Source organism: Anabrus simplex, chromosome 4 (assembly GCF_040414725.1).
Source record: "Anabrus simplex isolate iqAnaSimp1 chromosome 4, ASM4041472v1, whole genome shotgun sequence".
NCBI lineage: Eukaryota > Metazoa > Arthropoda > Insecta > Orthoptera > Tettigoniidae > Anabrus > Anabrus simplex.
In genome coordinates, this window is record NC_090268.1 from 120400956 (window position 1) to 120415771 (window position 14816).

The 14816-nt window shown below is 39.3% G+C and overlaps 1 protein-coding gene across 1 annotated transcript in view; it reads left to right on the forward strand.

Moving 5' to 3' along the window:
- Window positions 1-14816, forward strand: part of LOC136872483 (retinoblastoma-like protein 1) — a 158224-nt gene that overhangs the window by 86466 nt on the left and 56942 nt on the right. The window contains exons 10-11 of the mRNA XM_067146289.2: window positions 9801-10020; window positions 14286-14489. Coding sequence (XP_067002390.2) covers window positions 9801-10020; window positions 14286-14489 — 424 coding nt within the window. The remainder of the gene's footprint in view (window positions 1-9800; window positions 10021-14285; window positions 14490-14816) is intronic.

Consider the following 14816-nt stretch of genomic DNA (forward strand, 5'->3'; position numbering starts at 1 on the left):
ATAGCTCGGAACATGATGTGGTCAACATGCTGTTGACTTGACAAAACAATTCTTGACTTGGATAGATGTTCTTGGAAAACCAACTGGATACTTCCCTGTCTTCTGACACTCTGTCGATATGACCTAAATTGTTCAAACAGATGAGTTTTGAAAGTAGATGAATGTTTGAAATGTTGTAAAAGATCTGAGAATGAGAATAAAAATAGCTGCTAGAGAACATACTTTAAAAAAATGTAATAAGTGAGTTTCCAGTATCACAAATCACAGCTCTCGGTTTACTTCAGACATTCTCATCCGACACAATAGACGAACAAAAAGAATCTTTGATCTCCGCTGATGACTGTCAGCATCTACACCTCAAATGGTGAGACAAATCAACCTCAAACTGGTCAACCACTGTTAAAAAGACACGGACAAGGACTTGATAATCTGTGAACTACGGAAATATGAAAAATGACAAGGCAATCACAACTAAGATCATTTACATAATTTGCAAAAAAAGGGAAACTTAGAATTTGCTGGACTTCAGCCGTTATACACTCTATACATTTAAAAACGGTGGTAACACAGGCATGAATAACTACCAAGATATCTCACTCCTCTCAATTACGTATAAGATTCTCTTGAAGCCTGCCAAACGAGGGCAGAGAAACAACTAAGAGACCACCAAGGAGGGGATAGGAAAGGACTCTTATACATTCAGCAAATAACAAATCTGAAGTCCATACTTTTGTACCTGAAACTGGGAATAAGAGATTCAAGGTGAGAAGGCACCTTAATAAAAATTCTTAAAAATTTGGTCTTTGACAAGAAAATGAGCAATTATTCAACAGACCATGATGGATACCTTTTTGTAAATCAAATATAGAGGAGAAATTTGACACCTTTGAAATCAGGACTGGAGTAGTTAGGCAGGGAGGTGGGCACTCAGCTCTTCTCTTCAACTGCGTTCTCGACGAAGTTATGCACGAGTGGTGCTACAAATTGAGTGAAGAAGATATTGAAAACAGGGTTAGGCTGGGCTTTAAGAGTAAGAACATGCCAGTCTACTGTATAGCATTTGCAGATCTTGTGAATTTTTCTGATTCCATTGGCACAGCTGCAAAGCTAATCAGCCTACTCTAAGCGTAAGTGGCAAAGTCTGATCTCCAGAGCTTTGAGAAAATGTGGATCATGGAAGAATAAAGCAGGTCAAGGCATTCAAATACGTAGTCAAGTGGATAGTGAAAAAGTCTCTTCATATCCAAGGTCAGCAAGATGGAAATGGCATACCACCTAACCAAAAGATATTTATAATAAATGATTGGTGTCCTTCACTGTCGAGCTCCGACACTATTATACTACGGCCGACTTAATGCGTCCCTCTAGCTAGCTCCTTACATGGCCTTGACAATATTGTCCACGCACTGAAATCGGAGTAGTTACACATTACAACACGTGGCGATGGCGCCCTAACTATTTGCGGTAGAAATGCATACTACGTATAAAAATATTATTGACTTTGATTGCCGATTTATCGTAATTTAGAGGTATGGAGAATGTTACATAGGTTAATGCTGTTAAAATGATAAATCCTAAAGGTTATTTTCATTGTTATTTGTCAAAATAACGTTGTGAAATGAAATTCCGGAGAGATGGAGTAGTCCATCTGACGTTCCTTAACTGTGAGAAATAATAGTAATCACTTTTATTATCCATAGCATTTAGATACATGGCAGAACTTACCACAACACTTTTGTCTTCTGATGTTAACCCATTGGACTCTCATTTAAATACACCTGCGTGTCGCACTGACTCAGATTTAAATCCCAGTGGAGAAGTTGTTTGTGCAGCACAATGGAAAATACATTGTTAAAAGAAAACTATACGAGATATTAACGTCATAAGGTGAACGAATTCATGTATTCACCTTAAATGATGTTCTTGTGTGATAGATTAGTTGTGGAGGCCTGGCGTGAAGGTTTTGCTCATCATCACTCTCGGAGTCACTAGTGATATATACATTTCCTGCCTCATTAACACTATTTACACTCAACAATTCCTCACACAAATTAGCGTCTTCTAATTCCTGAAGATCTTCACTTACACTGCCGTTGAAATCGCTATCTAAAACACTGTTAATTAACTTCATTAATTATTCGTGTTCAGAAACGCACGCGCTGCTAGTTGCCATATTGACTACTGGCTTGAAAGGAATTTGAAATATTTCCAAGTCACCCTATACACGTAGTGTGAAGGTCTAACAAGGGGAAACTTCGACATACCCTCGTGTCAGACTTCTAGTGTATGAAAATCTTAACGTAAAAGCAATCTGTTACAAACTGACTGGACTATAGAAAGATATGAGCATTGGCAATGCATGGGCCCAACTCGTCATCAGAGTTGTAGGCCATGTGCGCGAAAGCAGGCCTGCCTCGTCATGAGAGTTCATTGGGTTAATCTTGAGATTAACCCTTGTCTAGTTGCTCGAAAATTATTGCGTTACTAGTCGCGCCCGGAGGAAACCTCCGGGGTTAAAAATGTGCGTCATTTTCGTCCTTCGAAATGTTTTGGCATGTTCGTTTGCAGTGTTCTTCCGTATAATTAAAAGAAACCCTTTTAAGTACTTGTAGGTTATTTTACACAGTTTGTTTGATCTAAAAGCAGAACACTGTGGACCTTAACTATGTCGAATGATCTTATGATATTAAATTCGTGAGACTCGCCATTACCTACGACGATCACATCATATGAAATATGAAATAATATAAGTTTAGAAGAACAAAATAACAAGGTCATCGAGCTCCAAAATAAAAAAAATTGTGCACTAAAATATAAGGTCGTTTACTTAATCACACATGGAGGAAACTTCCAGGCGATGTCGCTCGTTGCAACAATAATCCCACACTCGTACACAGGATGCACGATCGCGCCGAAATGCTGACAGGACGAGCCCAAACGAACAAGGAGAAAGGTATAGGGATGGGGAGACCCACAGTTCAACTGGGAAGTTCAGTACCGTGCAAAATGTAATCAGCCCGGAGGAAATCTCCGTGAGCGACTAATTAAAGGTTAAGAGTCATTATTCAATTAAGAGTTCTAAAATTCTTCAAGTGCTGCATTCAGGAAGGGGGCTGGACAAAACATAAGTCTTACTTTCTTCTATATTTGGTGTATGGATAACATATCTATTATGATTCAAACATTTCAATATATATACTGTTTCAGATTATATTTCACTCTTAACTTGCTCTAGAATTTTAAATACCGAGCAAGTTGGCCGTGCGGTTAGGGGCACGCAGCTGTGAGCATTCTGTCTAGGAGATAGTGGGTTCGAACCCCACTGTCGGCAGCCCTGAAGATGGTTTTCCGTGGTTTCCCATTTTCACACCAGGCTGTACCTTCATTAAGGCCACGGCCGATTCCTTCCCACTCCTACCCCACCATCGCTATAAAACCTATCGGTGTCAGTGAGACGTAAAACAAATTGCAAAAAAAGAATTTTTAATACAATTCAGTGAGTGAAAAGTATTTTGAGTAAATACATTGTATAGGCAACGCTTAATACATTGGCTTACCATCATAACATTTTTATTTATTTATTTATTTACTCTGATCCAGGACACCGTAGATTTGCCATAAGACAAAAGAATAATACACAGTAACAATTTTGAGGGAAGATAAAGAAGATTAATGTTAAAAAAATTATAGGTTACAATTAACCATGTTAAATGGCATGAACTCCATGTAACTGGTGGCGAAAAATCGAAATGGAGTACTTGATGAGTGAGACGACTATCTCATCTTGTAAACTTCTCGCTAGTTTATATTTTTGACGCCATGTGCCGAAAGATTTGGGAATTGTTCCCCTCGCGCCAAAGAAAAGTCCAGTCACCGTAATTTTTTTAAGGTTATACGACTCAAGAAAGAAAGGGATGGTTGGATTATAGATATCCTTTTTCTCATTGTCTACATCAGTCGGCTGAGAGGCTGAAGATTCAAAGCGAACCGTAGGATCAATAATTTCTGCTTCGTTCCTCCGTCTGTCAATCGCTATAATATCAATCCTGCGAGTGCTGCCTCCTTCGGCGATGCAGTGGACTTCTTCGTACACTTTTCGTTTTTTGAGATGAAGAGCATTAGCAATCGGGTGTCTGATGATGTTATGGCGTTTGATCCTAAGCAGTTCTCCTTGAGGGCAACTCTGCAGCACATGTGGTAAGGTTTCATACTCACTGTGCTGGTAGAACGTCCCGGCAGAGTACGTACTGCTGCAACCATCGCGGTTATCTTAAACATCTCCCTCCATTCCGAACAAGTTAAACCATCCCTTCTGGTAACCCAAGAATTAGCAGCAGGAACTTGAGCAAATAACTCAACACCTCTTCCTTTCTGTGGATATGCACACCAAGCTTCAAATTCGCGTGTTCTAAGTATATCGCGCAGTTGTCTAACAGTGTTTAAATGTTAAATTTAAAATTATCTTGGATAAAAATGTGTTATGTTGCTGTCATGTGGCAAAAATGACTCCACCTAAAGAATTATTCAATGAAAGAAAATTTAGGGGTAATAAATACCCGATTAGCGTGGTTAACTGCCACCTTCAGAGGCCCGGGTTTTTTCCCGGCTCTGCCACAAAATTTGAAAAGTTGTACGAGAGCTGGAATGGGATCCACTCAGCCTCCGGAGGTCAACTGAGTAGAGTTGGGTTTGATACCCACCTCAGCCATCCTGTAAGTGGTTTTCCGTGGTTTTCCACTTCTCCTCCAGGCACCTTCTACCCTTCCGTCTTCTTTGTCTCTCTCTTCCAATCTTCCCATCCTCCCGCAAGGCCCCTGTTCAACATAGCAGGTGAGGCCGCCTGGGCGAGGTACTGGTCGTCATCCCCAGTTGTATCCCCCGACCCAAAGTCTGAAGCTCCAGGACACTGCCCTTGAGGCGGTAGAGGTGGAATACCTTGCTGAGTCCGAGGGGAAAAACCGACCCTGGTGGGTAAACAGATAAAGAAGAAGAAGGTACAAGGGCTGGAAGGTTCACTCAGTCTACTGAGTAGAGGAGGGATCGATTCCCACCTCAGCCATACTCGAAGTGGTTTTCCATAGTTTGCACTTCTCCTCCAGGCAAATGCGGGGATGGTACCTAACTTAAGGCCACGGCCACTTCCTTCCCTCTTCCTTGTCTATCCCTTCCAATCTTCCCATCCCCAACACAAGGTCCCTGTTCAGCATAGCAACTGCGGCTGCCTGGGCAAGGTGCTGGTCATCCTTCCCAGTTGTATTCCCCGACCCAAAGTCTCACGCACCAGACACTGCCCTTGAGGTGGTAGCGGTGGGAAGCCTCCCTGTGTCCGAGGGAAAAGCCAACCCTTGAGGGTATACAGATTAAGAAAGAAAGAAGATAAATACCCAAAATAGAAACGGAAAACTGTGATGAAACTGCTAACTGCTTTGAGCCACTCTGTAGGTTTGTCCTGCTTTACAGAGAATTCGTGAAATGATAGTGTCCCTTTGCTCTTTTTTTTCCTGTTCGAAGTGCAAAAAGACACACAGCAATACATATTTGAATATTTCCAAACACAGTTAAAGAAAAGTAAATCAATACACACAAAAAAAGAATTAGCGCATAAATGTAAATTCTTGTTTAGGCGAAAAATCACTTTGAGCTACTCATTACATGTGTTCTTGTTTGCAGAACATTTCTGTTCGAAGTACAAAAAGGCGCACAATAATATCACATATTCCAAGATTTGTAAACTCAGTTTAAAAAATCAAATCACCACACTACACAATAAAAAATAAAAAAACTGATTAGCGCTTAACTGTCAGCTCTCAATATCAAGCCAACAAACATATCATTGTGAACACATTGCCAACATTTATGACAGCAAGATAGTATAAATAAAACTGGAAATGCGGTCATTTGCGGTATTCAGCCTTTCTGTCGGTGACTAGGAGGCCAGCGCTCCAGTTGCATTATGGTGAAATTTTCCAATTACTGATTTATGCTGGGCTTCACAAAGCGATGGTCAAGGCCAGTATAGAGACCGCAGCAAGGGATCCATTTGGCCGTGACAATACAATGATTTTGACCATGATGGCCACAAATGGTCTGTATTGACTTAAATAACTACTATACAAAACAGTCGTTCAGTAGAGGCCCTGTACACGGCAGAATATCTCTCGTTGAATAAGAAAAGTTAGGTAAAAAAAAAAACTAGAAGTGAAGGAAAGGAAGATCTGAGGTCAAAGAGAATGGTTCGTGCAGATAAAGACACAGCCATAAGCTATGTTCACATGTGGAAAAGGTGATGGATACTATTTGAAAAAGGATGTGTTTTTATGGTCACAAATGAGCTAGACTGACTGTCCAGTTGGATCTCTGCATATTTCCTTGAAAAGAAGGCCAAAGGACTGTGGTTCACCAGGATAGAGAAGGACTTGCAAGAAGTGGAGAGATCACACATGATGGCATTGTGAAACATAATCCTCCTCGAAAGAAACTTTGAAGACATGTGATGTGATTCAAATGAATGGTGGTTTATAGGACTTAGACTACTTGTATGCTCCATGCTCCTTTTTTTTTTTTAACCATGTAATTTTTTAAGGCCTCTTTGAAACATGTCATTACATAATGTACTGTAGGTACTCCTACTAAAGTACAGTATTGGTACCACTGCCACCATATTTTACTCCACATTAAATATATTCACACCTGTAGGAAGCTGCAGAATTTTCACATTTGTTAAATATTTACCACTTCATTGATTTCTGGAGAAATATAAACTTTCAACAGCATATCATATTTATAAACACCACAATTTGGAAGCTACAAAAAAAATTGGACTTTTAGTGGCAAAGGATAGTCATAAATGAGTGCAAATTTTTTATCTTATGATGAATCATGTGTGTTGTGTACCTAAAAGTGGAGGAATAGAAGTTTGCAGGAAATGGCAATTAAAGTTTGTGTTACACTTGCCTGTCTTAGAAGGATGCTTCATAATTTTCTTTGTGAATTTCCACAAAAATACTAATTAACTATTTATATTCCTGTCCTGTGCTTTTCAAACGGAAGTGTTTAAACATTAAAATGTTGGTCCTGTTCATGTCCATCTGTGCTTAACTGGCACATACCTACTGCCTTGTCACCAGTAAAAACATGGGAATCGCTGTGAAAACTGAACGTAGACTCGTGTCTAAACATTACAGTATACAACTCCATTGTCTCCTGTTCAAAGCTTGATCTCCACACTTGAACAGTAGAGCAGTTTTTTAACCTGTCATACACACAGTTTCACTTGACACTTGCACCGATGAAGAGCAAATTTGGGGAATGCTTTTCTGTTCCGATATTACCAGATCGTAACAACGTCATGTATTGTACTCCAATTATGTTATCTGGCAGTTTGAGAAAATAACAATATTACATGGTCATACTCCTAGGAAGTGAATATTGAAGGAATCAACTTTCAAATCCAGGGTCTGACAGAGGTGTGAGTAGGTGGAAATAACTCTTTAGACCATGCAGAGTTTGGGTAACTGTCATCTTACAGTAGGCTGCCTAGAGTCACTTCATGATCCTTCCTTGCATGGCATCATTGATATGGGTACTTGAAGCAGTAACAATCGAATATACGCTGGTTTTATTTCAAGAAGGCAGTAAACAGCATAATACTGTTCTGGTTACATAACGTTGTTCATTATGCCTGCCCGTGTTTATGGCTCTGTATTGCATTATTCTGCTTGTAACATCAATATTTACACTTATTTACCATGCACGTAAGAAACAGACGGCGAGCAGTGGCTTACTACATAGCACATTTGGGTAGAGTACACACAAGTCAAAACTTTTGGGCTGCAGCCTGTGTCACTGGAAGATAGAATAAGAATAGTGGTGACCATTGTTGAAAAGTAGAATAAGAATAGTGGTGACCATTGTTGAAAAGTACACTTTGTCAGTAACAAGCGAGTTGACCGTGTGTGTAGGATCGCGTATGTGTGAGCTTGCATTCGGGAGATGGTGGTCTTGAATCCCAACTGTGGCAGCCCTGAAGATGGTTTTCTGTGGTTTCCCATCTTCACACCAGGCAAATGCCAGGACTGTACCTTAATTAAGGTCATGGCCACTACCTTTCCATTCCTAGTCCTTTCCCATCCTTGCATCACCGAAAAACTTTGATGCGTTAGTACAATGTCAAACTACTAGCAAAAAAAAATATTTTATTGTGAGGTAAAAGGAGGGTGGAGATGAGCAAAAGAGGAGCAATTATCTTTCATTCAGGCAGAGTGCTTCCCTAGACCTGAACACTGGTTTATGTCCAACTTTGAGCAAGAGGTGATGGATTTTAACAGTGTCACAATTATCAAAATGTGGTTTACCGGGCGAGTTGGCCGTGCGGTTAGGGGCGCGCAGCTGTGAGCTTGCATCCGGGAGATAGAGGGCTCGAACCCCACTGTTGGCAGCCCTGAAGATGGCATTCCGTGGTTTCTCATTTTCACACCAGGAAAATGCTGGGGCTGTACCTTAATTAAGGCCACGGTCGCTTCCTTCCAACTCCTAAACCTTTCCTATCCCATCGTCGCCATCTGTATCGGTGCGACATGAAGCCACTAGCAAAATGTGGTTTGGAACTTTGCGTGAATTGTGATAAGAATATCCACATAATGGGTTTTGCAATCTCCTATCTCCTTCCTCCCTTTACCTCACAACAGCGATCGCCATCATTCTTACTCTATCCTCCACTGACAAGACTGAAAAATTTGAATTCGTGTGTTCATTTATTCCTACTCTATCTACGCATGCTTACATGGTAAGTTACTGCTCTCTATCTGTTCCTTATGATTATATATAATGCTCTTTTTAACTTTCTTACTTGAGTGTTTTTGCACATTTGTATATATAAACCTGCCAACCCTTCCGATTTACCGGAAACTTTCCGTTTTTTAAAAAATTTTCAGATTTTCTGATTTATTTTTAGTTCTTCCTATTTTTTACCAATATAACCTCTGTACGGTCAATACTCTTCCCCTAGGATAAATTATGTGCTTGTGTCATTTTCGTAATCTCATTTTCAAGTATATTTATTTGGCAAGTGCATCGTCTGTCCTCTTTGTGTATCATGTTTTCCATTCACTTCATCATCATGTGTGTTTTAAAACTGGGAATTTGGGACGGCAGTCGTCTTACTAGTGAGAGAGGCTAGCGCACGCTAGCAACTCGGTTAATCAGTACGGAAGATTGAGTCCCCCTGTCAAAGTTGTATGTTAATAATGTATGAGACATATTGATCTTTTTTGTATGTGGTACTTTCACCTATTTCAGTACATTTGTGTTCATTTTTAGTTCATAATTCGAATGAGTTGAATGTATTTCAGAGAGCTGTGTCGGTGACAGTTTCTGGATAAAATTGAATTTCCATTCGTGTTACAGTCTACTAAAGTAAACTATTATGCATTTCGTTTCGTGTTCATTACATTTTCTTGTAACCATTTTATGTTTTCATAGTTCAAAATTTTAATTTAATGGTCAATTCATCTTGTAACTATAGGCCTTTTTTTTTTCTGGAGACTGTGGTGCATTATACACAATAAAATCCAAAAATTAAAAAATCTTCCTGATTTTGATTTCGAAAAGTTGGTGGGTATGTATATATTTATGATATTTTAATCAACCACTTTCCATTTTACACTGTAGGTTTTGATGTGAACCTGTGCTGAAAATCAGAAGGGAGCCAGAACTTGGGACACATTTTGCCATAAGCTCATGTAAAATTGTATTAACCTGTGTGTGATCACTTGCCGTAATTATTCCCTTCCCCCTCGCAGGTCTTGTAGCCGAAATCCAAGAGAGAAAGTTGAAGAACTAGTCAAAGGCATGGGCCAGATGTTCTGTACTCATTATACTCACCAGTCAGATGATCAAACTGGCTCTCCCATTGACTTTGCTCAGAAGAGGTTACAGTTAGCTGAAAGTCTTTTCTACAAATTATTGGAAAATATTCTAGTCGAAGAGAGAAATAAAAAGCCTCCTGGTTTTGATTTCAGTGTAAGTAGTAAAAGTAATATAGTTGTGTAGTGTGTGTAGTTGTGTATTGCCTGCAAATTGTATGACTGCTAAAAGTTATTGTCTTTCTCTGCTATAGGTTGTTGTAAATGATGTCCTCCTGGTGCCAAATGAGGACATTTACCCATTTGTACTTCCTCTTAATATAAATATGTCCATTGCTATACCTAACGAGTAGTATTCCTGAACTGTGGGAATTCTTTGCTTTGAGTGTGCAATATCTGTTTGATTACTTTGACGGTTGTATGATACAATTGGTTAGGCATCTACCTTCAGATACCGAGCATGTTGACCATGCAGTTAGAGGTGCACAGCTGAGACCTTGCATTCGGGAGATAGTGGGTTCGAACCTCATTGTCGGCAGCCTTGAAGATCATTTTCCGTGGTTTTCCCGTTTTCGCACCATGCAAAGGTTGAGGCTGGACCTTAAATAAGGCCTTGGCTGCTTCCTTCCCACTCGTAGCCCTTTCCTATCCCATCATCGCCATAAGACCTATCTGTGCCGGTGCAATGTAAAGCATCTTGTACCTTCAGACTGTATCTTGGTAGGTCACTACCATTTAAAGGTACTTAAGGGTGACAGAGTTAGCAGCTTGAGTCATTCACTAACCAATTGAGAAAGCTCATATTGGCAACCAGTGTGAACTGTGTGTGCTGTAAGCAGCATGCCAAACATTTGAGTCTTGCAGACTGCATAAGTGTTCATGTCGGAGCCTTTTTGCAAGTTCAAGTATGAAATTTAAAAAATAACTATGGCAATGTATTTAAGTATCAGTTATGTACAATAAAGTACAATGCACTGGAACCTCGATTCTCTGGTTTTGGAGGGACCCCAGAGGGAAAAATGTACAATATGGGAAAACTAAAAATCCGAGAATGAATTAAAACCAACAGCAATTTTGCTTAACATTACAATAATGAATTATGTATAATTATAATCTTGCACAAATTCCGTTTTACTGGGGAAGCTAGTCAGTTTCCCGTGGAAACTTCCTTTGGCTCAGTAACTTTGATCGCCCAAGCTCGTGGAAAAATATGCCACTAAATAACGCCAAGCCACAATCGATCACAAGTAGATTTTTAGTTCTCTGGGCTAATCAATTTTATCTTCCCTTGCACTCAGTTCAATTCTGCCAGTCACCAATCACAAGCTGCATATTGGAAAAAGGATTATCAAAACTCAAATTTTATTTTGTGTGTGATCTTGAGCCTAGCTGCAGTTTCTATAAGGATACTTTTAATGTAAAACTGTTAACATAAAAATCCCCATCTTATATTCAGGCCAATATTGTAATATTCCAAGACCTCCCAAGACTTTATATATACCTGGCGAGTTGGCTGTGCGGGGGTCGCGCAGTTGTGAGCTTGCATCCGGGAGATAGTGGCTTCGAACCCCACTGTCAGCAGCCCCGAAGATGGTTTTCCGTGGTTTCCTATTTTCATACCGCGGCCGCTTCCTTCCCACTCCTAGGACTTTCCTATCCCATCATTGCCGTAAGACGTATCTGTATCGGTGCGACTTAAAGAAAATTGTGGAAAGAGGAAAAAAGACTTTATATAATGCCTATTAGACAAATTTTGCACAGCTCAGATAGAAAATTGCTGGCATTTGAGCTCAAGTTGGCAGTTTCTGTTCTGTATCAGTCCAGTGGAATTTAAATTTGAAGGTACTTAGATATTCATGTCTCTAGTTGGTAGATTTACTCGCACATACAAGAACCACTGTGGAACAGAATAAGGGTACCATAGTGTCTCCAAAATCTATAACAGTAGTAAGTAGAACCTAACACCAATAACACTATTTATTAATCCTCAAAAAGTTAACAATCATCATAAATTTTTCTATAGTATGTTAAGAAAGAACAAAGAACTGAGTGAGAAATGAGGAGGTCAGGAAAGGTAAATCTGAGCAGAAAAGGTTTCCAATGAAATGGAGAGAAATAAACTGAAGTGGTTTGAACATGATAGAGGATGGAAGATGGCAAGTATAATGAAGCAGATGATGGAGGCCTAAGACTGAATGAAGGATACCAAGAGGTAGTCCCAGCCTTAGATATTTGGACTCGATCAAGAACAGTATAAGAAAGAACCTGGATTGGAACACAGTGATAGAGCAGTAATGGTAGTTGAATGGAGGGAGATGGAAAGGTGCCATTAATGTCCCAACCCAGCTGGAGCTATAAAAGGAAAATTGATGGCAATGAATCCTTGAAATCAAATTATTTATACATATAGCCTGGTTCCTATTCTTTCCAAAGCATACCTGTATCAGTTTTGCAGAAACCAGTATTGATTGACTCATCATCCATAGTATTAATGTACAGTAAGTTGTCGGACAGTGAGATGTATTATAAGGTTTTTAAAAATTTCAAGATTAGTTTAACCTTCTTAGTGCCAGTCACTGAGAGCGATCTTAAAAAATAAATGAAACTTGCCAGCGTTGTTCTAGGCAACTCTTGTTTTTTAATCGTTGCAGGCCTTAAGGACCGAAAATGGTGTCATGTCGTCTTAATCATTGACAAGTGTTCAAACAACCATGCACTGGCAGATTTATTTTGTTGCTATATACCGCAAGCATACATAGCTATTTATTTACATGGTGGTTTGTTTTTGCATGCCTCAGAGGCAGGTATGGCATTTGTTTTTCTCAATAGGCTTCATTTTGGTTTTTAAAAACTTTATACTCTTCTAAAGAATTTAAATATCATAATTATGTTTCTTATATAATGTGTCTGCAAATATCTCTATTCATTTTTATTGTTTTGTAATGTAGAATTCTGCAGTAATTATATATGAAAACTTAGTAAAGGTTGGGTGGTTAGGTTCTTTCTTCACTTTCTGGCTTATTTTGTTTGATAACTCCAAAACACAGACAAATTAAAACTTTCTCCTGAAAACCTGTATTCTTCACAAAAACCGTCTGGCTCTTTTGGAGCACACCTTTGCATTCTCGCCTGGCACTAAGAGAGTTTAAATTATTTTAATTTAGATGGACTTGTAGCAATGTAATGGGGACATGGCCTCTTTCTTAATTACAGGTCAGGACTTTGTGTGGATTTAGCCCAGTTTTACCCGTTGTACGGCCAGATGCCTTCCACGACATCATACTTATGTGGAGGGACGTGTTCATTATTGAGTGTTTTTGTGCTGGTTTATAGTGTGATATGTTGTATGTAAATGTGTATTAAGGTGATTAGAAACACCTAGCCGTCAAGCTAGAAGAATGAACAAATGGGGTTAAAATCCCCAGTCCTACTGGAAATTAAACCTGGGGCCCTGCAAGTCAAATACCAGTATACTCACCATTCAGTGAAGGAGTCTGACAAAGGGACAGAATAGTGTGACTTACCAAATGACATGTTTCGGACTTGCAGAAAGTAGGCCATGATGATGACTTGTTGCGTAACTGAATAAAATAAACAGAATGAGAGAAAGAGAACAAAATACTTCAAATTAGAAGGAAAATAAACCTGAACGAGTGAGATATTACCTTGAAATAGACATTCTGAGTCATTCTTGTCAACTGCATTGTGCTGTTGCAACACTTTTACAGTCTGTATCCGTCTCAAACAATCAAATGCCTGTCCCTTTGTTTTTCATATCAGAAATGGCATTCATCTCCACATGACGTGGAGAACAGCATGAACTGTACTAATGAATAATGTGAAGATACATACAAAAAATTTGTGGGTAAAATTGTAATTTACCGAGCTCGATAGCTGCAGTCGCCTAAGTGCGGCCATTATCCAGTATTCGGGAGATAGTGGGTTCGAATCCCACTGTCGGCAGCCCTGAAAATGGTTTTCCGTGGTTTCCCATTTTCACACCATGATGTTCATATGATGTTTTCAAGGTTGTGAGGTCAGATCTGTGCACAGTGGTGTGGAGATTCACAAGGCTTGAATAACCATGTCAGTTGAATTGAATTGCTGGGGCTGTACCTTAATTAAGGCCACTGTCGCTTCCTTCCCATTCCTAGCCCCTTCCTGTCCCATCGTTGCCATAAGACCTATCTGTGCTAGAGCGACGTAAAGCAACTTGTAAAAAAAAAGAAATGTAATTAAGCGAATGCATGTTAAGACTTTTTTGTTATGTGTAAGTTTTTATTGTTATTAAGTGAACAGAGTAATGCAGCATTATTAATTTTCTGTGACATGCTTGTTCAGGATAAGGAAAGATGTGGTGGATAGTTAAGAAAAAATATTTTTCTTACAGAAATTTTTTAACTGGATGTACTTTCTTTTCAGGCTCTACTGGAACAAGACATCTTCCACCAGACTCTATTTGCATGCTGTCTAGAAATTGTTATATATTCGTATAATTCCCAAAGATCGTTCCCATGGGTATTGGAAGCTCTCAATTTGGAGCCATACTACTTCTACAAAGTTATAGAGATCATCGTTAGAGTGGAAGACCAGCTCTCACGGGACATGGTTAAACACCTTAATCTGGTGAGCAGTTTTGTTATCTTTCTGTGCACTTCAGGTGATGACAAGAAAATAAATTACAAGATCCTACGGAAATACCAATTACCCCCATTATCCTGAGTATGAGACAAGAGAAATGAATAAAGAATGTAATAATTCAGGCTCTTGGATTAAGAAATTTCAATAAACCCAGAAGAATATCTAAGAACAGAAGTTTTATTTTAATCTAAAATACTATGGGTTCTTCTTGGTTGTGTTTTGTAATGCTAATCATCATCATTACCATCTAGGGAGCCTTCCAGTAGTCAGGTACTGCTAATAGCCAACAAAATTTATCAGCATAATCTGCCG